This window comes from Diorhabda sublineata, chromosome 4, assembly GCF_026230105.1.
Source record: "Diorhabda sublineata isolate icDioSubl1.1 chromosome 4, icDioSubl1.1, whole genome shotgun sequence".
Classification (NCBI taxonomy): domain Eukaryota; kingdom Metazoa; phylum Arthropoda; class Insecta; order Coleoptera; family Chrysomelidae; genus Diorhabda; species Diorhabda sublineata.
In genome coordinates, this window is record NC_079477.1 from 11,925,175 (window position 1) to 11,953,044 (window position 27,870).

The 27,870-nt window shown below is 30.9% G+C and overlaps 3 protein-coding genes across 3 annotated transcripts in view; all 3 read right to left on the minus strand.

The window, feature by feature from the left end:
* Positions 1–1,233: 1,233 nt before the first annotated feature.
* Positions 1,234–9,516, minus strand: LOC130442484 (venom carboxylesterase-6-like). Its single transcript, XM_056776639.1, has 11 exons — positions 9,411–9,516; positions 8,840–8,989; positions 8,376–8,507; positions 7,831–7,984; positions 7,430–7,615; positions 7,032–7,231; positions 6,656–6,797; positions 5,576–5,748; positions 5,352–5,481; positions 1,630–1,765; positions 1,234–1,449 (listed from the first exon to the last, which is right to left on the minus strand). The coding sequence occupies exons 1-11, from the start codon at positions 9,450–9,452 to the stop codon at positions 1,263–1,265; spliced, it is 1,632 nt and encodes a 543-aa protein (XP_056632617.1). The 5' UTR covers positions 9,453–9,516; the 3' UTR covers positions 1,234–1,262.
* Positions 9,517–11,028: 1,512 nt separating this feature from the next.
* Positions 11,029–27,870, minus strand: part of LOC130443003 (uncharacterized) — a 30,765-nt gene continuing 13,923 nt past the window's right edge. Inside the window, exons 12-30 of the mRNA XM_056777440.1 lie at positions 26,209–26,347; positions 25,720–25,869; positions 25,500–25,631; positions 25,267–25,420; positions 24,623–24,808; positions 23,324–23,523; positions 22,723–22,864; positions 21,913–22,044; positions 18,802–18,881; positions 18,010–18,159; positions 17,563–17,694; positions 17,167–17,320; positions 16,747–16,932; positions 16,404–16,603; positions 15,938–16,079; positions 15,184–15,356; positions 14,942–15,071; positions 11,821–11,956; positions 11,029–11,232 (exon numbers count right to left, since the gene is read on the minus strand). Of these exons, the coding sequence (XP_056633418.1) occupies positions 11,046–11,232; positions 11,821–11,956; positions 14,942–15,071; positions 15,184–15,356; positions 15,938–16,079; positions 16,404–16,603; positions 16,747–16,932; positions 17,167–17,320; positions 17,563–17,694; positions 18,010–18,159; positions 18,802–18,881; positions 21,913–22,044; positions 22,723–22,864; positions 23,324–23,523; positions 24,623–24,808; positions 25,267–25,420; positions 25,500–25,631; positions 25,720–25,869; positions 26,209–26,347 (2,905 nt within the window). The 3' untranslated portion in view covers positions 11,029–11,045. The remainder of the gene's footprint in view (positions 11,233–11,820; positions 11,957–14,941; positions 15,072–15,183; positions 15,357–15,937; positions 16,080–16,403; positions 16,604–16,746; positions 16,933–17,166; positions 17,321–17,562; positions 17,695–18,009; positions 18,160–18,801; positions 18,882–21,912; positions 22,045–22,722; positions 22,865–23,323; positions 23,524–24,622; positions 24,809–25,266; positions 25,421–25,499; positions 25,632–25,719; positions 25,870–26,208; positions 26,348–27,870) is intronic.
* On the minus strand, positions 20,281–27,694 carry LOC130443207 (venom carboxylesterase-6-like). Its single transcript, XM_056777725.1, has 11 exons — positions 27,617–27,694; positions 25,720–25,869; positions 25,500–25,631; positions 25,267–25,420; positions 24,623–24,808; positions 23,324–23,523; positions 22,723–22,864; positions 21,872–22,044; positions 21,693–21,822; positions 20,594–20,729; positions 20,281–20,538 (listed from the first exon to the last, which is right to left on the minus strand). Exons 1-11 carry the CDS (start codon positions 27,656–27,658, stop codon positions 20,352–20,354), a joined length of 1,632 nt encoding a protein of 543 aa, XP_056633703.1. The 5' UTR covers positions 27,659–27,694; the 3' UTR covers positions 20,281–20,351.

The following is a 27,870-nucleotide window of genomic DNA, read 5'->3' on the forward strand; positions in this document are numbered from 1 at the left end:
AGAAAAACGAGGACTCCATCAGATGAACTCTACGATTACATTGAGATTTATGTCACTGTTCATCAAACTTTTCGATAATCACGTTATCGTTGGTAAAAACCAAATGTACTCTACCTGAAGATAATAACTTGATTGTAGAAACGTGCGACAGACATTGTAATTATGAGTGTTGTTGTAGTGGTATTAGTAAACTTCATAAAGAGGTATATATTAAAACATTTTGATAACTCACTCCCCTGTATATTGAAATAAATATAAGACATCAATAAAAATGTTTCTTACTAAAACATTTTAGCATGAAAAAACTTCTTTTCAAAAGAGTTTCCTCTCAATGAAACAATTGAAAACAATGAATCGATGCTTCACAGTTTTCTAAGTCTATTTGGTATAAATAAGAAGGATAATTTTTGTAATATGTCTAGAATCACGAATCACAAATAAAAACAGCAGTCAAATGAGTAGACTAGATTCGTAGTCGAAGGAATGAATCACAAAACAGGGGAAATCATAAAAATTCCTAATCAGTAAGAATAATAGATCTTTAGAAATAAAAAATTTAAATTTCGAAAAATAATGCCGGGAATGAGTTTAATTTTACTTCTCAAACGTTTTCGAAGTGGCTTGATACAAATATCATGACAGCGATGACCTACGAAGTATATATATAGTTTTAATGAGGTTGAGATTTGCGTTACTGACATCGTTTGAAGCTTGAAAAGATTTATTCACATTGTAAATGTGGTGGGAATCCCATTGATTGGAGACGGGAAGTCTCCGAATTGAATGCCACTTGATTAATCGTATTGCTCAAAGTTTTATACGACTATCATGAAAAGTTAACGTAACCAAAATCGGTTGGAAAGGTTGTATGAGTTATAGCCTTCAACGAATTCTATCTGGATCTAGATCTGAAAAAGAAGTTTAGAGATACAAATATCAATCAAGTATGGAAGTAATATCTGATACAGTAGTCAATTTCGAGGTAAAACAGGAATTGTTTTATAAAAATTACATACAAAGATTGAGAAAACCATGTTCTGATTATATCGCACTCTTAGCCCAATTGTCATATAATGAATTATGGTTGAAATTTTGTTAGCCTCACTCAAAAAATCATTTCAATCCTAGTGAAAACTTGTAGCCAGACGTCGCGACGAATTTTGGTCATTGCTTTATCATTTTCTACCAAATAAAATGTTTCAGCTATTTGGGGTCAATAAATAAAAAAAATACATTGGTAAAATATTTCATTTATTCAATATTTAGAAAGATATAAATGGCTTCGGAACATATTCCTCGAATATTTCTACCCATGGTCCGTACGAGAAGTTTCGTGGGTTTCGACTCAAGCTCAAATTATCGTCGATGTTCAAATAGGTGAGATAGTCGCTTGTTGCGATTGGCCACGTGATATTATCGAATAACTCTTCTCTTTCAGGTGTGGGATTTCTATAAATAAATACGATGTTAGAACATTCGTTTTTTCTTTTCCCTAAAAAAGCTAGATCGAGGGAATTCTCTTACGAAATACATCATTCATCAATTAAACCAGTTCACTGCTTTAGTTTTTGATTTTTTGAAGTAAATATGGTAATTTATTGAATTTATTGTTATTTTTCATATACTTACAGATATTTCACAAAATTAGCTACAAATTTTACGTATCTTTTTAATGTATTGACATCTGATTCAGGAAATTCATCATAGCTATCGTACTGGGGCCAAAAATACCACTGATCTTCTGCATGTTCTACTCTGCCAATACCTACACAATATCAATTTTTGAACAAAAGTGTCAAGTGTGAATAAAATGATTTGAATATATATATATATATATATATATATATATATATATATATATATATATATATATATATATATATATATCATAAATCTCAAAAATCATATAAATCATTCTAATCTCTCAAAAAATAATTATAAAAATTAGAATTGGATGGAATAAACCCTTATTTTCCAGTTTTAAGAGAAATTTTTTCTCAACTCCCAAGCAATAATCTAGGTTTGCCACTGAATCGTGAATTTCTTTTATCAGAGAAATATTTTTTCAAACCAATACTACAGAATTCAAGTTTTTTAAACAAAGTAGATATGCCTCAAAAAAATAGAAATAATTTCTATATGAGAGCAGATAGAAGGTGGAAAGTGGTGAAACAGACATTGAAAACTGCTACGTATAACCCTAACAAGCATACGAGCGAATTTTAAATGGAGAAAAGGATAATAAAGGTCACTTTGGAGGACTCACAATGTGTGTAAGGAAGGAGCACAAACGACTTAATATTTACATTCAATGACTTGTACAAAGAAATTTGATGAATTGAAGATGAGGGAATTCATTTATGCTTTATATACTATATAAACAAGGAAGAAAGATACTCAAAATTAAAAACCTGTGATAAAACTATGAAGGCAAAGACGCAAAAATCGATATAAGGGCTTGGACGATGGAGCCAACATATATGACGGAGTTGATTTATTATTATTATCAAAGATCTACAACACAATCTGGTATCTGGTAATGCCTACCTAGTAATGGCATACTAGATCAGGAAATGGAAGGAAATATATAAAACTGTAAATTATTTAATGTAATGGAATCATAATTCTTCGGGAGAAAAAAGGTACTAGAAAATATAAAAATAAGAATTGGTTAGGTAAGGTCAGCTAAACAAAACATGGAATGAGAGATAAAACGAATGAAGAAAAAGTGACGATGGAAACATAAGACAAAATATATGAGGCACAATAGTCTGGAATCATATGCCGAAAACAGAATGCCGAAATACCCTCGAATTCAAGCCGAGAGGTGAAAATGATGAAAAAGGGCAAAGAAAAACTTCATTGGAAATGCAACAAAAAAGGAGAATAAATGGGAAGAAATGTGTTCAACAACATAGATCAAATCATAGATGAAAAGGCATGAAGAACAACGTTTATGGCATAACCCCCAATCAAAGGGCCAAAAACTACACGGTAATCTGGCTTATAATCAAATAAAAAGGGTTCATAAGTGGAAAATGAAGTGAGAATACCAAATCAGAGAATTTATTGATGCACAATAGGAATAAATAAATTGAAACTTCAACTCGAGTACAAATGAAATTTTCATATTTTGGGCTAGGTACACCTGATCATTCATCAATATATTCATTCATATTTATATTCTGATAATTTGGACAACTGATATAGAGAGCTTAACGTCCTTCTCTGCATGATATATATATATATATATACATTTTTACGTTAATACCACAAATCATGTATCAGTGTTTGCGTCTAGAAATGAAGATTTCAAGGGCTTAATAATAAAAAGGGGTAGTGGTGGGGTAGTGATGCGTCTCAAATAGCCTCTTCTACTCAAACGTCAATCTCACCTACACGTGATGAACCCTATTTTCGCAGACAAGGCACTGACGACCGAGTATAGGTGGAATAACCTTAAATCGAGAATAAAGGAAATGTTATTCTCCACTCCGCATCGAAAATAACGGGAAACTACGATGCAACCATCTAACCTTTCCCCAGAATATTCAATTATGCAGAAACTTCACTATGGCGAGAAAACATAAAGAAATGGCCCTCAGTCCCGGGCAGGTGTTGAATCACCAGAGGGTGTCAAGAATCCCCTGGCTTGACATAGAGAAGTTCAAGATAAGAACTGATTCATGGAATGTTCGCACTTTGTATGCTGTCGGCAAATTGAGCAATGCTACGAAGGAAATGAAGAGAATGAATCCTGGGCGTAAGTGGAATCAGATGGCGAATAATGGAATATGTACTCACAAAGGAACAACACTATACTACTCTGGCAGTACAACAACCATCACAGAAATGGAGTAGGCATTATAATTGACAACCATATAAAAAACTCAGTCAAAAATGTCGTTGCCTATTCAGACCGCATCATGATGCTCCAGATCGCCGTAATACCGATTAATATAAATATTATACTTATTATACCCACCGCAGACAAATCAGATACAGAAATTGAAGCTTTCTATGAACAAATACTGAGATCAGTGAAGACTCATGAAATCAATATACTCATGGGTGACTTTAATGAGAAAGTGTGTTGTGAAAGAACGGATGGAGTAACGGGACCTTATGAAATGGGCAAACGTAATGATCGAGGGAAAACTCTCTTGCAATTCTGTAGTGAAGAAAATCTATCAATTCCAAGACGAATTTATAGATGGAAATCTCCGCAAGACAATGATGAACAAATAGTGCGAAACAGATCTACTACAGATATCGGTTCCGACCATAATCCACTAATAGTTTGCTTTAGGTTCAAAGGAAAAACAATAAGAGTCAAATCAGGAATAAAGAGCATTAATATAGCGATATTGAGGCAAGAAGAAAAGAAGCAAATCCTGGAAAAAGAGATCAACAACCAATTACTGGAAAAATTGGTACTAGTCATAAACGCGGACGAAGGTTGGAGCAAAATAAAAACCGAAATATAGCAATCCATTAAGAGTATTAGGGTTCCAGAAAAATGAAACTAAAAAGCCATGGATCAAATAAGAAATACTCACTTCAATGATAGATCGAAGAATAGCTAGACTACAGCATAACCAACAAAAATATAACAAAATGTATAGGACCATACGTAGTAAAGTGAAGGAGACGAAAAACAAGTTGATAGCTGACAAGTGTGAGAAAGGGGAAGAACTACATAGGAAACAAGATTTTGTCAATTTTCTTTGACAACTAAAGGAGGTAACAGGAACTTTTAGAAAACACACCATCGACTCGATTAGGGTAAATAACAGAATTATAACTGAGCCAGAGGAGCTGTGCAATGCCTTGAAGGAATACATTCAGAATCTATTTTACGATAATAGAAGGGGAGATGTGAATAGTTACGAGAATCCAACGGGCCCAAGAATAATGGAAGCTGAAGTGGAATTCGCTATTAAAAATATAAACAATATTATATTAAAAATAAAAAAGAAAAAAAAGACATAATAACGTTTATTAGGAAACACTAAAATTAATATACTTAACATCTGTGCAAACTCTTTTTAACAGTATTTCCCTAGAATGGCTAAAATCCACCTTTGCGATTCTCCCGAAGAAACCCAGTGTCAAATCTTGTGAAGACTACAGACTGATAACCTGGATGAGTCACGCACTTAAGGCTTTTTTGCTGTGTGCAGTTACTAATTTAAAAATGCTATGATCAAAGAAGGGTATCGTCATTCCTATAAATATTCATTTTTTATGTGATCTATTTAAAATTCAACGTTTGATTTTTTTGCCTTAAGTTGTTCTTGTACCAGTTAAACACTATTGAAATTACAGATAATGAATGTAATTCAGCTTACCGGGTATGGAAACGTTGTTTTGTCCCAATTCACCATGATAAGAGAATTCATAAAAGTATAAATCAACGTGCTGAGAGAGTAACTCGGCAAATTTTAAGATTGGCCTGATGAAACTGTTGTCGCTATAATACTTAAAATCGAAATATTTTATCAGATCTGTAGAACTATCAATGATATAAACGGAAATATGAAAAACATACTGTCAAATAGAAAAAAATATTTACCTGTACGGCTTTTCCAACGTTATCACCAAATGGCTGATCTCCCATATAAATACTTCTTATTTTCTTACCTACTTCTAATTTCACATCGTCATCAGTAATATACATATCGTCATCAACTAATAAACGCGGATTTTCATCCAATTTTTCAACCTGTTTCTTCCAAGAATCCATATCTACGACATAACAGAATAATCAATAATTTTTATTGACGTAATTTTGAAAATTCTTGATTTTCGTAATAAATAATTGAAATTTTTTTGTGGAAAAACTTTCCAGAGAGAAATAAATATATTGAAAAGAGATTCTTAAAATTCCATTTGAAATCAAGCTAAAATATATAATATTAATCATATCATATGTGTTTTAGGTGAGAAGATTTTGAACGTAATTGCTTTTAATTTTATTATTGAGGATATCCATTCAAGAAATTCTGATAAACGCTAACATAGCATGTTTCAAATGAATGTTTTAAATGTATGAGTTTTTTCATAAACAATGGATTTCGGAGACTAGTCCATTATTAACCCATTATTGACACTACTCCAAGAAAAGGTATCAGATCAGCCTCGGCAAATAGCTTTTGATTTACAAAGAGTTGATAGGATTTTGATATATAACGTTCATTAATTCTCTATATAGTATAAGCTGAGGGCAAGAGAGCCACAGCCATTTAACATGGAACAAAAAATCCTTAACTTCATGCCAGAGTAGATGTTATATTGACAAAAATATATCTTCATAGCAATTCACAGAGAGTTAATACTTTCAAAGACCTTGTAGGGCCGAATCAAATTCATATGTACAGATCGAAATAATTTTTGTGTGATACATAAAAGTGCTGTGTTATAAATTCTCTTTTATTTGAATAAAGCCCCATATCACTGGAACAAATGTAATTCTAATTCGAACAACTGAAAAACGAGTCAAACTGTTGAAGCAGAGTTGACGGCAGCTAACAAACAACGAGTCAGTAACATTTAAAACTTTTTCCTTTTATCCCGTAGACGGGATATTACAGTTTAAAGACCTCTTGATTTGTTATTACAACCGCATATTTTCATTTGTTTTCTCTATATTCACCTTGTACCTTTCCTAAACTTTCTTCTGAATTGAAACCCATTAAAACTGGAACTTTGGCGAATGAACCATTCTCAACCGAAGTGTACATAACATCAGAAATAAAAGCGCCTTCATGAGGTACTTCTATGACCGGTGAAAATACCTGAAGGAAAAACAAATGAAAATTAACTAAAACTTGAAATTTTAGGTGAACATTATTATTTTCAATTTCATAATTAAACGTATACATAATAGGAATTTTATTATTTTTGCAGTAGAATAGCAAGCAATTGAAGCATCTTAAGAATTTATTTCAAAATTACTCGTATATTTGAGTTTCAATATTTTCAATTCTCATTGGTCTGGAATTTGCGGAAAATATATTTAACATACTGACATTATACGTATTATTGGTTTTGAGTATTAAAGATGCATCAACATTCAGTAAGAAGTCTAATAAATCTTGTGTAGATCTGGTTCTCTCGAAACTAGGATCAATTTCAGCAGCTATTCCATAAGCTGTATCCACAGCATTTCTTTGTTGCGCCCAATCGCACAAAACAGAGCCGCTCATTCCTACTGCGGCCCTAAAAAGTCCTGAAATTTTCAGAAAATATTTAACATTTTTTTTTGTATCAATTGAAATTTGTTCAAATCATTTACCATTTTGAATTCATAGATATTGAAAATTTGAACGTTCCATGACTTAACAGAGTTTATAAATTCAAAATCGTAGATCTCTTACTACAATAACACTTTTCATAAATTTGTCATAATTTTTATTGATTTACTCACCTGCAGATCCTGGACTGAGAAGTTGGTAGGTGACAGAAGCTGATCCAGCACTCTGACCCAAGATGGTCACTTGTTGTGGATCTCCACCGAATAATTCAATATTTTGATTCACCCATTTTAAAGCTAATTGTTGATCTTTCAACCCCATATTTCCAGGGATTACTGTATCGCCAGTAGATAAAAATCCTAAAATTACAGATAAAACATTATTCAATGATTAATTATTTATGATTTCACAGATTAAAATTAGAAAGAAGTTTTTATTCATATATAGGCTGGCTTATTCTTTCCCAAACTAATCTTTTTGAACTGAATAAGAACAAAATACCATCAATTTATTCCCTGGTAAATGAGTGGAAACGACTAATCAAACATCTATTATGAAATCGTGTTATACTCACCAAAAGGTCCAACACGGTAATTGAATGTAACAAGAATCACATCATGACTTATTAGAAAAGCAGCTACTTTGCCACCATAAGAAGCATGACCGTGAATAAATGCTCCACCATAGATAGAAACTACAATCGGTAATTTTCCTAAATTCGAAGGCTTCTGTTGAAGCAAAAAAAAACTAATTGGAATGAAATTCATCATAAATATATGAAAATATACACGTCGAAACTAGTCCCATGTGTTTGTGGTATAATAATTGTTTTAGTATGAAATTTTGTGTAGCTTGTGTAGTTTTGGCAGACCATATATTTCAGTTGGTATGACATTATGAATTATCAATTTTTTTGCGTCTGATGGCGAAATAGAAAGTTGATTGTCCCAAGATCGAATGAGATTATTATTTTGTTTGTGGCCAGTTAACTTTCGAATGTTACTCTCAGAGAAGCTTAGTCTAATTACCAGCGATTCTAATGATACTAATAAAAAAACTTTCACAAAAATTTTATTCACATACTGCTCTAATTATTATCAAAAGAATCTATTTACTTACTAGTGGAGTGTAGACACTTAAATAAAGACAATCTTCTGTTTGATAGTCATCTTCGACGCCCACTTGATAGCAAGACACCGAATTATTATTGGCTTCCAAAATTCCATCCCAATTGGCAGATGGTTGTGGTGGCTGAACAAAATTAAGTTATTGTTTAAAATATCTAGTTTAACTTTATCATTAATTTGACTTAAAATATACTCAAATATTGAATTGACTGAATTAACTGTTTATTTTATCTATTCTGATTAATTTTTTGCTTCATAACAGGATTCTCTATCAATATGCAACCACTTTCATTAAGTCTAAAATTTGAACAGCTTCTAACTAGAATTATGATTTCTTACAGTGTACTATAAAATCAGCTTTTCTTATGATCCTTATCTAAGACTAGTTACAATGAATTCAATACTACGACCCAACAAAATACCTCCAAGGTAACAATATATTTATATAGAACTTACCTGAAATCTTAGATTACCTACTGGTGGTGCAGCAAAAGGAATTCCTAAATATGCATAATATGTAAGGTTGCCAGTAACCGGGGGAGTAACTGAAATTCCTCGAATCTTTCCGTTCGGTAAAGTCAATATAAGATCATCGTCGCAGAATATCTGAAAAATAACATAAATTTTAGTTCATATCAAATTTTGGTGAAGGTAATATTACGAACCACTCCACGAAATGGACTGTGAAGTCGGTTCTGTTTGATTATTTCAATAGACTCTAAAATTTGGGGATCGTACCGGACAGTAACTTATTCAGGTTATCTTACATGTTCATGCTATCTGTATACTAGTGGACATAATAATGGATGGGACAATTCTATATTTAAAGTATATAATATGAAAACAAACCAATTCAACCTATCAGTGTCGAATGAAATGTGGAGAACGTATGTACAAATAAACTCATTCACCTTTATGATGGTGAAAAGAAATTAGTTCCATACCTTTTTGCATAGTTTTGCTGAATGATGTAGATAATTGATCTCAGTGTATTAATAAAAAGAGTAGATAATAGATGAATACTCACCTGCACAATCGTAATAAATAATAAAGCTGCAATGCTCAACATATTTGTAAATATTTGTGGGATGGGATATGAGAAATTTTTAATTGACGTATATATAATTATCGCAACAAAATAATTTATTGTACTCGATTGATAAGATTGTTTATCCATAAAAAATACTTCACAATATCTATGAAAATATTTTTGAGAATAATAACCGTACTGAAAAATTATAGATCTTTACTCCGTGTAGACAGTTAATAGCCATATTAGTGTAAATAAAGCTAAAAAAATTGATAGAGTAGCGGAGGGTACTATGGAACAGGTCAGGTTTTGTGGAATACACCTGTTTTAAAAAAATTTGTGGCACTATCTCCGGAGGGCAACACAACCAATAGTTGCCGCTAATAATTTTTTAGAAGTAGTTTAAATCGTTGTTTTTGACTATTTTCAAACGTTTCCCCAAATTTTTTCTGTTTGCAGTAATATGTCAAAGGTTTACAATTATCTTGGTATGACCCTTGTTTCAATATAAAAACTCTTATTCAATTTATTATTCGATATCAACCGATAACTGCTAATATATATAATAATAATAATTCCTGATGGTCAATGCTTAAATTTTGAGAAGACTTACACAAACTGTGTACCGATGTCGACAAGACATCTATGTTTGCGATTTTTAGTATTATACTACATAAATATAAATAAAGTGTGTTATTTTATCATATACAATAACTTCAGAAAAAGAAAACATTATTGTTTGATTCGAATAGGGCAAAGTAAGAAACACATTCAAGCTGCGGTGATTCCAATCATTCATTCAAACACTCATTTAATTTACAAATTTGTGCAAAACCAAAAAAGTATTCCGTAATACCTTCGTTACCCGTTAAACCGGAAATTTGGCATGGAGTATAAGAAATCTTTATTTCTTTTTCTCGTGGTTAAAATTGACAGGTCAAGCAAAAATCAAACTGATTATTTGTATTTAATTAAGCTTCAATAACTTAATATGAAATTTTTGAGAGATTATGAGCGTTTTGATCAAGTTAAAATTTATGTCACTGCCTGTCAAGCATTTCAATAAGTTATCCGTTTTGGAAAACAAGGTACACTCTATCTGAAGATAGTTACTAGTTTTTGAAACACACGGTTTAATTGCGAATGTATGTGAGGTTAGTATAAGTGAACTTTTCCATGAGAAATATAACACAATATTGTGTTGACTGTCTCTTCTAAATATCAAAGTAGAACTAAAACATCAATAAAATTGTTTTCCATGCCAGCATTGTAGCATGAAAATACTTGTCTCTAAATGAGGACTGCCTGTCTTCGTAAGAATAAAATGAAAAATAACGAATTGATAATTTGGAGATTTTTTAGAGCTGTTATAGTAGTAATAGTAAATATTTGTCGTGCATTTGTTATAGTGCTAGAATCGGAAATCACATTAACCACTACTAGCTGATTTAAGGTTTTGAAAAGATGTTTAGCGATACAAATATTATTTAAATAAGGAAGTCAATTCTGACAATCTATCTGTTCCTAAAATAGGTTTCCTAAAAATACATTTTTCTATCAAAAAAATGTTTTAGGTATACGGGGGGAATAAATAAATACAAACATGAATGACATATTTCATTTATTCAGCATTTAAAAAGATATAAATGGCTTTGGAACATATTCCTCGAAAATATCTACCCATGGTCGGTATGAAAAGTTTCGTGGATTTTGACATAAGCTCAAATTATCGTCGATGTCCAAATAGGTGAGATGGTCGCTTGTGGCCATTGGCCACGTGATATTATCGAATAACTCTTCTTTTTCAGGTGTGGGATTCCTACAAATATCACAATTTTTTCACATTAGTTTGTTTCGCGATTCATGGAACAAAATATCAAATTCTCGTTCCTTTTCTCCAATAAATCTTTACTTTTTTGACCTTTCTAGATAAAAATAATAATTTATTGGAGTGTGGACATTCTTGTTAAGAACAAGTTCGCGAAATGGGTCCGTAGGCCGTCCCTGTCCAGCTACAATCTAATTTTAAAATTTGTTGAAGGGCATATGGTGAGATTCGTTTTATGTTTGAGTGAAAACAATTTTTTAAAGCAAGCAGCTTAATTACATTGTTTATTTGAAAAATTTCCGTGAAGGTCTATATATTTATTTGACTTGTTTCTTTTCGTACTAACTCAAGATAATTCTTTTGGGATAGGTACATAAGTACATAATGTATCGAAGTTAGGCAGTTTATTAACTATAAGTGAATTATTATAAGTTAGTGTAGTGTATAGTGATTAACTAAATCAAAAACATAAAAGTCAGTGACTGTTAATTAACCTCACGAATAGTAATCGTACTAATAAATTATAAAAACATTACAATATCATGAATTACGGTTAATGTCATTTGTGAATATACTCACAGAAATTTTACGAAGTTAGCTACTAATTTCACATATCTTTGAACTGTTTTGACATCTGATTTTGAAAATTGATCATAGCTATCATAATAGGGCCAAAAATACCACTGATCTTCAGCATGTTTTACTCTGCCAATACCTACAATATATCAACTAGTGAACAAATATGTCAAGCGTCGAACTAAAAATGAAATTTTGTTAAATTTGTAGTGAATTATACACTAATATCAGAAACATTGTATGTATAACATTAACAATTATATTGGAACATGTTATATATGAAGAGAGGTATATGAAATAAGGTTGAAGTCACCTTAGAGGACTCTCAATGGGACTTTAGTAATGGAAGAAGTCCAATTACTTACATATTTACATTTATAGACTCAAGAGAAAAATAATAAATGAAGATACATACTTTATCTATTTAGAGACACACTTTGATCATATAAGAGGGAAATATATATTTATAATTCTAAAAAAGTGATGAAGTTCTGAGAATAATGGCAATGATGAAATAAATATACAGAAATGATAGAAATTTGATACGAGCAAACGAAGAAAAATTGATGGAATTTACCACTAAGGTAGGTGTTACACAACTTTTCTAAAAAGTATCAGATGAAATAAGAACGATCAAGGAGTCGGATGAACAAATTGAATATAAGAGAAATTATTTAGTACTATCAGCTAAATAATAATTTGGAAATATTAAATACTGATATAAATGAAATTAAAATGGAACTAAATACAACAAATAAGAGTATGATAACAGTAACTGAAGATAAACTACACTATAATCAATTATAATATAAATATTTAGAAGCGATAATATAAAGTTAAGGCAGTCGTAAGAAGAAAATGAAAAAAATAGGAGCAAATAGAAAATTATCAAAAAAAATCGAGAATAACTCTATTGAAAAAAGCAATACTAAAAAAATGCATTGAAAACAACAAGAAATTAAAGACAAAAAGTAGAAAAAGAAATGAAATATATAGAGAAAGAGTTGAGACCAGCTAGAGATAAAATAAATGAAGCACAATTTAAATGGTTTGGACGCCATATGGTAAAAAAAATAGGAAGAAAACTCTCAAATACAAAATAGTTGGTGAAAATTTTACAGTAAAGCCAAGGAAAATTCGATTGAAAACGTAAAAGAAGTAACGGAGACAGAAGAGATGAAATGGGAAGGAATATAAGATAAAATAGAAAATGAAGAGACGTGGAGAAGGACGTTAAAACCCCCAATCAAACAGTCAAAGACCTCATAGAAATCGACTTAAAGATAAAGATTAAAGATTAAAGACAAAAAAGCTCACTAATGCAAAATAAATTAAGAAGATAAATTCAGACAATTTATTCATACTTTGGAAGAATAAAGAAATTTTATTGTATTTTCAATACAAATTCTATTACAAATATGATGTAGGTTGACACATTTCATATTTTAAGTCAATTACAGTTGACCATTTCTTTAGAAATTTCTCATATGTTTTTCCCATCATATCAAATATCAACAAAATATTCCCCGATATTTACAAACAATCTTGAATTTTTTTTGACTACTGATAAGAAGAATTGAACGTCCTTTTCTGCTATTCATTTTTTTTATCAATTCAAAATTCAACCAAGAGCACTTGTGTAGATTACCAATCGAAGTTTGATATATCGATAATTACATTTTTACGTTAATTCTCCAAACAGCGATCAGTCCTTAAGATTAGCAATGAATATTTTAGGGAAATATCCAAAATTCAATGTAAAACAAAATATAAAATGAGTTTTGCTCAATTCTTCGATTCCCAGTAATATAAAAATGTAAATTATCAAAATAAAAGATTTCACGCAAACAAAAAACGTTTTACAGAATTGTTCAAACTCCTTATTTGTCAATCTTGATTAATGTGCGACAGCATAACCACAGTGACAGAATCCACTGAAAACTACAGAAAGAGATGGAGTGACGAAGGAGACGATTTGGACCACCCTATAAAATCGGAATAGATTGCTGACAATGGCTATTTTTACCTATTTCTACTGAACACTCTATTTACACTACCACCATATCAACACTCACAATAAGATTGTCTGAGGTGCTTCTCGATAACCTAGACAATAACTTAGATAAAACGCGTGATTGTAAGTGTTGGTTTAGGTATTTTAAAAACAGTGTGTCAGTTTGAAAATCACCAACAGTTTTATCAAATGCAACATAATCACAGTTTATAAAATAAACGATGTTTTCAGTGTTTACCAAGATAGCTAGAAATAAAAGTTTCTTTTACCCAACAAAATTTTTCTAATCTTAAAATAGTCATAACGCTACACCTTATGCCAAAATCTCACGAACAATCTGATTTTTAAATAAAGTTGAAAAGATTCTATGATTTACTCAAAAATAGAGTGTTAGATGAATTATCTTTTGTACGAGGAAACATTTTAGCTCTAGAGAATTGGAGTGTCGAGTCATCTCAGTTACGTTGAACCTTTTCTATCCTAATGAAATGAGCATTATGAGCTAATGAATACATAGAATATTTGTGAAAGGTTAATGTTCCAATATCAGAGATTGGAACAATCCTTTTCCCATTACTTTTAGCACACGAATACATTTGAAATAATTTACTTTTAGGTGCATAAAATACTGCGCTCAATTTCTAACTCGTTTTGTGAATATTGGCAGTTCTACAGCCTGTGTATTGTAGTTTTATGGAATCCAGAAAGTACTGATAATCTCTTATATCGATAAATAATATTATTAATAATAAGAAAAAACAAATCGAAAATCATAAAATCCCTGTAAAAAATTTGTTGAATTGCTTTCTCCTTATCAGTACCAATATAGTTTAAAAATATTGGTTCCTATCCGAAAATAGGATACCCTCAGAACCCTTTCACAGAACCATTCAAGGTAAATGGGCCCTTTCCAGATTTTATCTAAAAGTTTCAACTAATCTCAGACCGAGACTAGGCATGAAAATCCAATGTTTTTTAAGATATCAAACTGTAAGCTTCGAAACTTCCACTGCCTAAAAGAACATTGTAGTACGTTAAATTTTTTTAAAATTTCAAGAAAACTAGAAATAATTTATTTAATTATAAGTTAATCAGTGTAATTGAACTTACCGGGTATGGAAACATTGTTTTGTCCTAATTCGCCATGATAGGAGAATTCATAAAAGTATAAATCAACGTGCTCTGAGATTAACTCGGCAAATTTCAAGATTGGTCTAATGAACCTGTTGTCACTATAATACTAAGAAATTAATTATCATTTGAGATCTGTAAAACTATCACTGGTATAAACAAAGATAACAACAACATCCTGTGAAATGTCAGAAGAAATTTCTATTCGAAGTAATGTTTACCTGTACAGCTTTTCCGACGTTATCACCAAATGGCTGATCTCCCATATATATACTTCTTATTTTCTTACCTACTTCTAATTTCACATCATCATCAGTAATATACATATCGTCATCGACTAACAAACGCGGATTTTCATCGTATTTTTCAACCTGTTTCCTCCAAGAATCCATATCTATAGAAAAGTAGAATAATTAGGTACTAATTTCCATTAATTTAGTTTTGTAAACAGACTTTGAAGATCGAAGTGCTATACATATTGGAAAGAATTCATTTCTGGAGCACATACAAAATTCATCGAATTATTCGTTAAGATTCAGATAAGACATTTTTTATGACTTTTTCGCAAGGTCTACTACCAGAAAGGGAAACTGCTTCATTATTAATTATGCATGAACTAAAGTAACAAGATCAGACTCGGCGTTAGCTGTTGATTGACGAAAAGTTGATCGAGTTCAGATCACATATATAACGGTTATAAATTGACTCTATAGCGTAAATTGGGACCACGAAGACTATGACCATTTAACGTGGAGCTGTGAAAATCGCTTAACTCATTTTATGCTACAGTCGTGTTCTAGAAATCTAACCATATGTACATATAATAATTATTATTGCATGATGCAGAATATGGAGAGAATAAAGTATTTTGTTCAGTATTTATGGATAATTCGATATTTGCTGGTGTTTATTCTACTACTACTTCTAGTAAATCCTGCTTCAACATTGTGACCGTTGGGATTTCCCTAGATTCACCTTTTGCCATTCCTAAGCCTTCTTCTGAGTTGAAACCCATTAAAACTGGAACTTTTGTGAATGAACCATTCTGGACCGAAGTGTACATAACATCGGAAATGAAAGCTCCTTCATGAGGTACTTCTATGACCGGTGAAAATACCTGAAACAGAATTAGAATATGAAATAACTCAAGTTTGATATTGTAAAATAACATAGCTCAATTCAATTTCTATTACAAATATCATCAATCATTTTTGAACTTTTCACTCCATATAGGAAACCTTTTATTCTTTATATTTCGTTGATATAGAATTAACTAGCGAATATGGAGTAAATTTCATTATTTTGAAGAAGTTTAACGAGCAGAAGAAGGGTTTTGAGTAGTTATTTTGAAATTATTCATATATTTCTTGAAAAGAACTTCTCAAGCATATTCTCAATTTTCTTTGAATATATTAAAAAAATATATATTTAACATACTAACTTTATACGTATCATTGGTTTTGACTATCGACAATGCATCAACTTTCAATAAGAAGTCTAATAAATCTTGTGTTGATCTGGTTCTCTCGAAACTAGGATCAATTTTAGCAGCTATTCCATAAGCTGTCTCCACAGCATTTCTTTGTTGCGCCCAATCGCACAAAACAGAGCCGCTCATTCCTACTGCGGCCCTAAAAAGTCCTGAAATTTCCAGTAGCATTTAGAATTTTTGTTTTGTATAAACTGGAATGTATTCAGATCATTTTAAATTTGGCATTCATAGATCCTACGCTACAAATAATTAACCTTCATGAATTTATCCCCATTTTCATTTGATTACTCACCTGCGGATCCTGGACTGAGAAGTTGGTAGGTAACTGACGCTGATCCAGCACTCTGACCCAAGATGGTTACCTTTTGTGGATCTCCACCGAAGAATTCAATATTTTGATTCACCCATTTCAAAGCTAATTGTTGGTCTTTCAACCCCATATTTCCAGGAATTACTGTATCGCCAGTAGATAAAAATCCTAAAATTAAAGGTGAAATATTATTCAATGAACAAGTATTTCCAATTTCACAGATAATAATTAGAAACTAATTATATATAGTTTGGCTATATTATTTTATTTCTAGATTGATTTTTTTCATTGATAGAATACGATAAATTCACTCAAATCTCGCACTTATCTCTCTTATCATGCCCTAATGGTTGAACTAAAACGACTACTCAACCATCTATTATGAAATGATGTCACACTCACCAAAAGGTCCAACACGGTAATTGAATGAAACAAGAATCAAATCATGACTTATAAGAAAAGCAGCTACTTTGCCACCATAAGAAGCATGGCCGTGAATAAATGTTCCTCCATAAATAGAAACCACAACTGGTAATTTCCTTGAATCCGAAGGTTTCTGCTCAAACAAAAAATCATAATTGGATGGAATATATCACTAAATATGTCGCTGAAACATTTGCTAGAATAAAATTATTATTGTCTCCATTTTAGAAAGTTATGAGTGAGCTCTCTTCGAACATCACTTTCAGAAAAGCTTATTGGAATTAACAACGTTTTTTATTACTTGCTTAGAGGAGAACTCAAACAATTTTATTCACAGATTGTGCTTATTATCAACAAAAGAATCCATTCACTTACTAATGGTGTGTAGACACTCAAATAAAGACAATCTTCTGTTTGATAGTTATCTTCCATGTCCACTTGATAGCAAGACACGGAGTTATTGTTAGCTTCTAAAATACCATCCCAATTTGCAGGTGGTTGTGGTGGCTAAACAGAATATTGTTATTGATATAACTATCTAATTTAGATTTATCATAGATTAAACAGGATTTTCCAACCTCTTCAAATGCGTAACCACTCTAATGATGATAAACAAGAAATATAAATAACTGCTAACTGAAATTGTGATCTTTTTCAATGTATTTTGCATTTTCAATGCATCTTTTTATACCGGCGACTTCTCAAGCAAGTCTAAATAACTCAGATTGAAAAACACTGTTCCAACAACTATTGAAAATGGAATTCAATAATACGATATAGCGGACATCTTGTGAGGTGATAATTTTTGGAAATCAAACTTACCTGAAATCTTAGATTACCTACTGGTGGTGCTGCAAACGGAATTCCCAAATATGCATAATATGTAAAGTTGCCAGTAACCGGGGGAGTAACTGAAATTCCTCGAATTTTTCCGTTCGGTAGGGTTAATACAAGATCATCGTCACAGAATATCTGGAAAAATCAAAATAAATTCTAGTTTATATCAAATTTTGCGAATGTAACTTTCTCATGTTATTTCAAATTTTGTTGTTACCTGTGTACTTTTGGATGTAATAATAGATTATTCAATTGTGCTTACATAGTAATTTTTAAAAATAGTAGGAAAATCTCTGATGAACATAAGGTCACAACAAATCGCACCTACTAGTCTCGGGGTAAGATGTGACTAACAAATATACTACCAGTAGCTGCTACTATAACAACAGACTCTCATTTGATGTATCACATTTTGGATGAAAATAAAACACTAGATACAACTTAATAATTTTTCACAGGTAACAATTTCAAAAGAAACAATTTCTTGTTGTTCTTTTTCCAAACAAGTGAGCAAACGGAGGATATAATATGCAAAAAAATGCTTTGATTTACGTATTTTCCTCAAGTGGTAATAGCACTTTAGCAAAATTTCCAATTAATAACTTTATAATGATGAAAAGATATAATTCCATGGAACGTATTTATTATCTCATGAATTTGAAATTTGAATGAGAAAAACTATCTAAAAAGTGCATAGTTGTTCTCAATGAAGTTGAAGAATAAGTAATAAAGCAAATAAAAACAAATATATTAAAATATATTTCTATGAATACTCACCTGCACAATAGTAATCAATAATAAAGTTACAATGCTCAACATATTTGTCAATATGGTTGATTTGTTCGATAAAAAAGATTCTTTATTGTCGTATATATAATTATCAGAAAAAAATTATTAATTCGTACTCGACTGATAAGATAATTTTGTCATAAAAAATACTTCAGAATATGTACAAAAATATTTTTGAAAATAATGGATTTGCTCAAAAAACTAGATAAATCATCTAAAATTTCATACAGTACGTTAAATGGATATTGAGGCAAAACAAAAACTAAAAAAGTCGAAATTGATAATATAGAGCCTAGCAAGAAGAGGTTCTACAAATTAATGCTGTGATGACGAAGAATATGAAATGTATAAGGAAGAGCAGAAAAAAGTGAAAATTTCAAGAAAATGTCAGTTTGAAGTTATCAACAAATTTAAGTACCATATACCAAGAGTAACATTAATGAACGATGAAGAGCAGAAGAATTATGAGAGAAGATACAAGATACAATTGGTGCAATAGGAAAATTATAAGGGCAATGAAATAAAAACAAAACTTAAATTATGTAAAACAACAGTTGTGGAGAAACAGAATGTGGTAAAGATAGACTAATAAGAGTAATATGGCTGAGACATATATTAATAGCTAGGCCTTCCCAAATAAGATTGATGGCTGGGATGATGTTGGTGGAAGAAGAGATAGGAATATAGTTGTTCAGTTGATTTGATGGATTTCTAACTCTTATAATGGACTCCACAAAGTTCTAAGTTCTACATAAACTTCGTCAATAGCAGCATAGATTTTTTCTCAAAAACCATAGAAAATAAGAAAAATTGCCAGAGAATAAATAATACTTTCATTATTGTTCAAATGTGGCCTCAAAAATTTCTAACAAAATTTCTTGGAAAATATTAGTATCCACGCGAAGTCGCAATGGAGAAAATATACTGGTTACGTGATTATTATTCGAGGCGGTTACTCTAAAAAGATTTATATGAAGATTAATCACAATCATTATATGGGCACTAACTATCAAATTTGAGTGGAGAGTGCGAATAAATTCAAGATTCAATTCAGGAGCTTGTGATTTATTTGTGAGTTGTAATAATAGAGTCTATAATTTTACTTTACTACAATACGCTTATATATTTCTCTTGTCAATATAAAGCTCTGTAAAAATAATTTATGCTAATAATCATGGCCTTATTGTTTTCGAAGCCATATATAGAGTGATATTATATTAACAAGAAGTCAAAGAAACTATAACAATTTACTGTTAATAATTCCTCTTCATGATGCTATATTGCTTTGACATATTTCAAGCTGAGATTGGGCAATTCTGATATAGTACTTTTAAATACCTTCTCAAAATTTTTTGTACCTAATCAGAGAAGAATTTGAGAATAACATTGAAATTTTTCTGCTTTCACAAGAGATATATATTTCAATCATCAACATACGTCTAGTAACGGGATAAAAATACAAAATAATCAAATTCCAATTATTCAAGGTTTATAAATAAACTAGCATCACCCAGTTACATATTTTATTGTTTCAATTTTCAATATGATATAAACGGTTTTTTAGCATATTGCTCGTATAATTCTACCCAGGGAACGTAAGAAAAGTTTCTAGGATTTTGCATTAAAACCAAATTTTCGCCAATATCCATGTAACTAAAGTATGGGCTCTGTGCATTGGACCATATAACATTTCCGAAAAGTTCATCATTTGCAGGAGTGGGATTCCTAAACAAATTTAGAATTATACCAAGATTACAAAATCATTTTGCAATATACTCACAAATAGGTGATAAAATTAACCAATAATCTGATATATCTCTGTTGAACTAATCTATCGGACTCAGGATATTGGTCGTAGCTATCGAAATTAGCCCAAAAATATTTCTGTTCTTCTCCATGTCCTACTCTTCCAATACCTATAAATATTTTAGAGCACTAGCTGTTATAAAGGTTTTACCAGGTTTTATTCTAAGAAACTTCAGTATTTGTGCTGACTTTGAAGAAGTTACAAGCTTTTTTCATGAAGTACACAAATACATCCATTTCTTTATGGCTACTAGATATATTTAGTATCAGTGTTGGCTCCACGGAAGTCACGAATTTCTCGTATTTCCATACCGGCACTCTATGCCTTCTACGCTATGAATGATTTGTTTTTTACTACTAATATTTAATTCTGGATATTCTACACACTTGTTCAATATCATTTGATTTTTATTACATCGTTGAGATTGCCGCATATTCAATTATAATATATCGTTTATTCACATCATTGAATCTATTTTGCCTTGACAATGTATACATGTAATGTTCATTGTATATAAAACTTTTCATAATCTACATGTTCCAAGATAATAACGTTATTCATTGTATTTTATATTCAGATTTTATTTCATTTGTATATTTATTTCGTTATTTGTGTGATTGTTTTTTAGGTTTTCACAAGATCTCTTTTACAAACTGTGAACAATTTCCTTACAATAAAGCATTTTTCTTTTTCTTCTTATTTAAGCTAACATCAAAATAATTGTCAAGCTTAGAGGTATCAAAGCTCCTGAGCTTTGTTGCAGTACCGTCGTCCTAATTTTCTTTTGATTCAGTCAAATAAAAGGAGTGAATGCTCTATTTCTGGCGTTTTATTTCTATTTAAGGAAAAGACTACTTTTATCTAATCCTGTTTTTGTCAGCCCTCATATATTAGATTTAAATGGAGAACTCGGAAGCTGATTATTTTAATAGCAACTTGTTCATTATTGTTTATCTTTTGTTATAATAATATCTGATATTAAATAAACTCATTCAGCACTTTTCAATATCGATTATACACATATTATACCAGATGAAAAAACTGAAATATATTAATTTATCATTGCACTTACCAGGTACATAAATGCTCTGTCCCCCTATTTCTCCGTGATATGTGAATTCATAGAGGTATACGTTAACGTGATGGGAAACTAGGTCCGCAAATTTGATTATTGCTCTAATAAACGTATTGTCACTGTAATACTATTATCGGAATCATTAAAAAACTCATAACTTTCAATATTATAACAACCTGTATTAGTTTTCCAAGGTTATCTACCAGTAGCCCATCACCTGCATAAATTTGTCTTATTTTTTGTCCCACTTCCAATTTAACGGCATCATCAGTTATAGACATATCTCCATCTACTAATAGGCGAGGATTATTATCAAATTGCTGGGCATATTTGGCCAACAGATTCATATCTACAATAAAAGATTACGGCTTCAGATTAAGTAGAAAAGTAGTAATAACGAACTTTATAATAACAAAAATAAAAAAATAATAAGAAAATCAAGAGAAACGCACTTTTGTTTTAAAGACCCCGAGAAAACTTTCGATAAAATAGATAGGATATCGAAAAGCAGAGAAGTTGACAAAACAAAGAACTAAAGAAAGTAAAGAACAAAACAAGGAATGTCAAAAACATTCATAACAACGCGAGGAGTATGACAAGTAGTTCTTCCTCTTTCTACTTTCAGGACCCAAACATATCAATAACACACAGCCAATCAAATAAGATACAGAGCATTGAGATGAGATACTTAAGAAAGAACGTGTAACGTGATTGGACAGAATTATAATTAATGCATACAGTAACATCCAGGAATCAAACCTAAATGTACTTAAACAGAATATAAAAATAGCAAAATATAAACAAAAAGAGAGACCAAGAAAAACTTGGATGTATGAAGAAGTTAAGATAGCGGCAAAAAAATGTTTGATGAAGTTGGATAGGATGGATATTGTAAGATTGAGAAGAATTAAGAATAGTTTGGAAAAGGGATACTATTTTGTAACCCGACATCACTGGTGCCTCACACCCGCAAGTATAGAGAGCTTAAGATCAAGTAAAGTGATTAAATATTAATATTTTTTCTCACCTTTACCCTTTGATATATATTCTTCTGAATTGAAGCCCATCAAAACTGGAACTTTGTTGAATGCTCCGGTTTCTACTAAAGTGTACATTGATTCGGTAATAAAAGCACCATCATGAGGTACTTCCAACACAGGAGGAAAGACCTGTAAATAACAAACGTTGAGAATTATTTCTTCACTTAATGTTTCAAATTATTTCCTATCTTGAACATTTATATCTACTCTTTACTGGCAGTTGATAATTAGAATATGATGTGCAATGAGATCGCAACATCAATATACATTGGATACGTTACCATTTAAGGCTTACCTTTCAACAACAGATTATAGCCAATATTATTGGGTCAAAAAGTATGAAAGAAAAATGTAATTTGGATTTCGAAAGGCTAGTCAGAGTGCATTCGACATCATAAACGACCCCATCAAATATGTGATGGGCTTTCATCGAAAAGTCATAAAATAATTGCGATAAAGAATGCAATTTCTGTAATCTCGAAATAGACTTTGATGTGAGAACTTCACCCAATCGAAATATTTATTTAAAACTAACTTTTATATTTCTATTGAGGACGTTAACTAGAAAGTAATCAATGATATACTAACATAAAAATGATACTGTGTGCTGACTATTGCAGATGCATCAACTGATAATAGAAAATCTGCTAATTCTTGAGTCGATCTTGATCTATCAAAGCTTGGATCGATTTCAGCAGCTATTCCATAAGCTGTATCCACAGCATTCATTTTGTTTGCCCAATTGCATAAAGCTGAACCACTGTTACCAATCGCAGCTCTGAAAAGTCCTGAAATAATAAGAAACTCAAAGTTACAATAAATACAATACAATAAAAAATACTGGTGGATTAAAGAGAATTAGAAAATACTTTTAAAAGCAATATCTATTTAGATTCATACTAAGACACTCTGAGGCAAATTGTTTAAACGATGCTAGTTAACTCGAATCATATAAGTTATTAATGTCCAATAGTTTAATTTTTAAAGTCGCTTTTTTTAGGAAATTATACGATCGTTGATTGTATGTATGTGGAGTTCAAATAATAGCCAAAATGACCTCCGGGAAAATTGATCACCATTGGATATTATGTGATGCTAAATATGAAGATGAATAAAAAAGATTTTTTTTTAATGAAAGTCGTATTTTCATACAATAAAAAACCAACAACAAATTGTTGTTTTAGACAGTTCTTTACAACGAATAAAATGGGTTTGAGGTCCAGTTTGTGATCTTGGATGGAACCAGCACACCTAAATAAAAACCGTAGTCATGTGAGTGGGCTTTAATAAATGAAAATAATCTAGATCGATCAAAAATTCCAACAGTCCACGGGCAATTTATGGCGTCTGTAGGTTGGGATCGATACGCTCTATGATTCATAGAGATTCTTGGAAAAAATTAAAGCGATGTTTGTTACTCTCTATTATTGAACCTATTGTCAGAGGAAATAACAAACAAATGGACCTAAGTTCAGAATAATTATCTTTTACTCAGACAATACACAAACAATAGAGAAAATTGAATGATGTGAACATCAATTCAGTTCCTTTTCCATCATTTGCCGCAGATAAAGCACCAACGACTACATTATGTTTCAGGCTGGAAAAATTGGTTCAAGGATAGACACATCAATCAAACAAGTTATCACTAATATAGAAGCCTATTTTATAGGCAAAGAAGAATAGTTTTCTAAATATCACACAGGAAGGTTGGAAAAATAATAACTTCTTATTCTTGTCATATTTTTCCTGATTTTGATCGTAATGTCGTGAACTTTTCTCAATATATCGAAAAAAATTGTTAATAGGCTTTACACATACACACACTGGTGGTTAAAAAATAATTTGTTAAACCAACTTAACTGCTTATACAGTTTTGTTACTCACCTGCAGAGCCGGGACTGAGTAGTTGATAAGTAACTGAAGCTGATCCAGCACTTTGACCCATAATCGTTACCTTTTGTGGATCTCCACCAAAGTATTCAATATTCTGTTGGATCCATCTAAGAGCTGCCTGTTGATCTTTCAAACCCATGTTTCCAGGAATAACCGTATCACCAGTAGACAAAAATCCTTCAAATTTAAAAATCATCAAACTTATAACTGAGCATTATTTTTTCAATTTTTAGGAAAAGAGGCGAAAGTATTGATTCAAATTTTCTTTACAGTCGAAATAATTATCTTTATCATATATTGAACTGAAACCGACGAGAAAGACCAGAAAATTCATTATGATATTCATTCATCCACTGCAAGTTTAATTCAATCTTCCAGTACTACGTGCTTTAGTAAAAAAATAATTGTTTTCATTTATTTCAGCTGTATAAAGTACCGCAAAACAAAAAATATTCTTATATAAAGCTGCTGTTTTTTGAATCAGTTGTTCTATTAACTAACTTTACTTTGTACTTCAAGAGCAAGATCGTTCTACAATTACCAATTCTTCCACCTTGTTAACTGTAAAATCTCAGTTATAATTTTTTCCATTGATAGAAATAAAGAATCGTATTGTATGTAAATTTATAACTTACCAAATGGTCCAACTCGGTAATTGAAGGTTACAAGTACCACGCCATAACTCATGAGGAAAGCACCTGCTTTATTATTGTAGGAAGCATGACCTTTTAGAAACGTTCCTCCATAAATTTCAACAACAACTGGCAATTTTCTTGTATCTGTAGGTTTCTAACAAAGAAGATCAAAATGGTGAGTATTATAATCAAGTCCATTCTATTTATTAAGATTATAAGCAAATCTTACTTACAACAGGCGAATAAACATGTAAATAGAGACAATCTTCTGATTCGTATTTGTCTGTTGCTTGTACTTGGTAACAGGATACGGAAACATTGTTAGCTTCTAAAATGCCTTCCCAATTTGCAGGTGGTTGCGGTGGCTAAACAAAAATAAAAGAGCATTGGAGGACAATCATTTTTATGGAATACATGTTAAAATAGTCTAAATTGAATACAATAAATCCTTACCTGAAATCGTAAATTACCTACTGGTGGTGCTGCAAATGGAATGCGTAAATATGCGTAATATGTAAGATTACCGGTAATTGGAGCAGTTAGGGAAATTCCTCGAAGTTTTCCGTTTGGTAAGGTAACCAGGAGATCATCATCGCAAAATACCTATAAATTCGACTAGTTGAAATATGTGTATGATTATTCAATAAATAAAGTGAAATTGGAAATCGGTAATATTCATGGAACATCCTTAATATGTATAGTACAAATCTGTACTAACCCGTCATCAAGGGCATCCCAGTAAATATTGACATTGAGTAGTCCTTCATGTTGATATTTATTGAACGTTGTACATTATAGTTTGGCACACAGATTGATAAAAGCAACCTAAATATATATATATATATATATATATATATACTGAAAAAATATTTTTTTAATCGTTATAGTCTTAGAAATATCTACAAAAATATTTTTAATTTGATCAGAGTCACCTCGGCTTACGGTAGAGTTTTTATAGAATTTCCATCCAACTGAATTTCTACATGCTTTAGAAGTAATTATCTTCCATATAGCTGCTTCATATCTTCGATAAGAACTGAATCTTTCTATATAGTGAAAAATGAAAAACACCGACAAATGTCTAAAGCCAAAACAAAACACTGGAATGGAAATTGAAAAGAATTTATTGAAATGCCTCTGATGAAGTCACTTATTCTGTGGGGACAAAAAAGTCGTACATTTTAGACAGCTTAGCAAGTAAAGTAAACGTTGACTGAGAAAGTTCTTGTTTCTCATAATTTGGCACTTGTCAAATGTCCCAAGTATAAACATTACGCTTCTGTTTAGTTTTATGTATAGAAAATCTAAAAGAAAACGTACAACTTATATCAACAAAATCAAGATCTGAGGAAATCTTTTAAGAATAATTATTTGTAAGAATGGAAATAGTCAAACAAGCAATTCATGATATCTGTCGGTGTATTAAGTACTTCGATTGAAAGAAAGTCAGGATCAGGCAGAAAACTAAAAAAACGCCAAAAAAAGAGAGAAAATCAAAGAGGCTCACAAGAAAATGGGAGTTAGTTTGCGAAAATTGAGCGGAAAATTCAAAATCGATAAGAAATATGTAAGCGACATTCTAAAGAAACAATGTACCAAAATAGTCTGAGATGCAAGAAATGGAACAAAAATCAAAGCCTTGAAGTCTCAGTGACAACGAGTTGTCACCCGCTAAAGTCTGGAAATCATTATCAACGACAAGCCATATTTTACTTTTGACGAGAGTGAAACGGCAAGTAATAAGACTCATTATTATCAGAAATAGAAGGAAATTCAAAAGTGTATTTCTAAAGACACAAAAAGTTCAACTCGAAAGGGCTGTACGGTTGGCGATATCTTCTCGTGATCGTTCTACGGCATATATTTGACCTTCTGGAAATTCTGTAACCGCCAAAATATATGAAAAAGAGTGTGTTGAATCTATATTAATACAGTTAAAGCAACCACATAAGAAAAATTGAAAAAGATAATTTCAAGCGAACTCCGCCCTAATTCAGTATTTCAAGATTAAATGCATTTAATGCATTTAATCTTGAATTGATGTTAATTAATTAATGAATTTAATGTTGCATATAGCAAAATTTAAACACAAAAATTAGTGTAAATAGGCTGGGTGCCGATTCGGTTATATAAAATGTGTGTAATTATAGTGTAGTAACCATTTTTTCATAGAACAAAGTGCAAATAATTGAATTAAAATAGTTTTTTCGGATTTTTGTCCATACACCCTTATATCACAGAAATATGAAAATAACTACATATGAAATGTAAAATATATATATATATATATATATATATATATATATATATATATATATATATATATATATATATATAAAGTCTTTAATACCTGCGATGTGGTGAATAACAGCAAAACAATTTTGAAAAACATATTGTATTTTACTACAATATGTTAAAAAAATTTATATTTCAACTATTTGTAAGGAGAAATGAAGTGTTTTTCAATGATAAGATTATTTGTGATAAAAATTTAAGGATATTGATCCTTTCTAATCCAATAATACAATTCTCTTGAATATGGTTATCTAAATCCGATTGACATCTAACACATACCAATATTAATTCCTCATTTTATCAATCTAA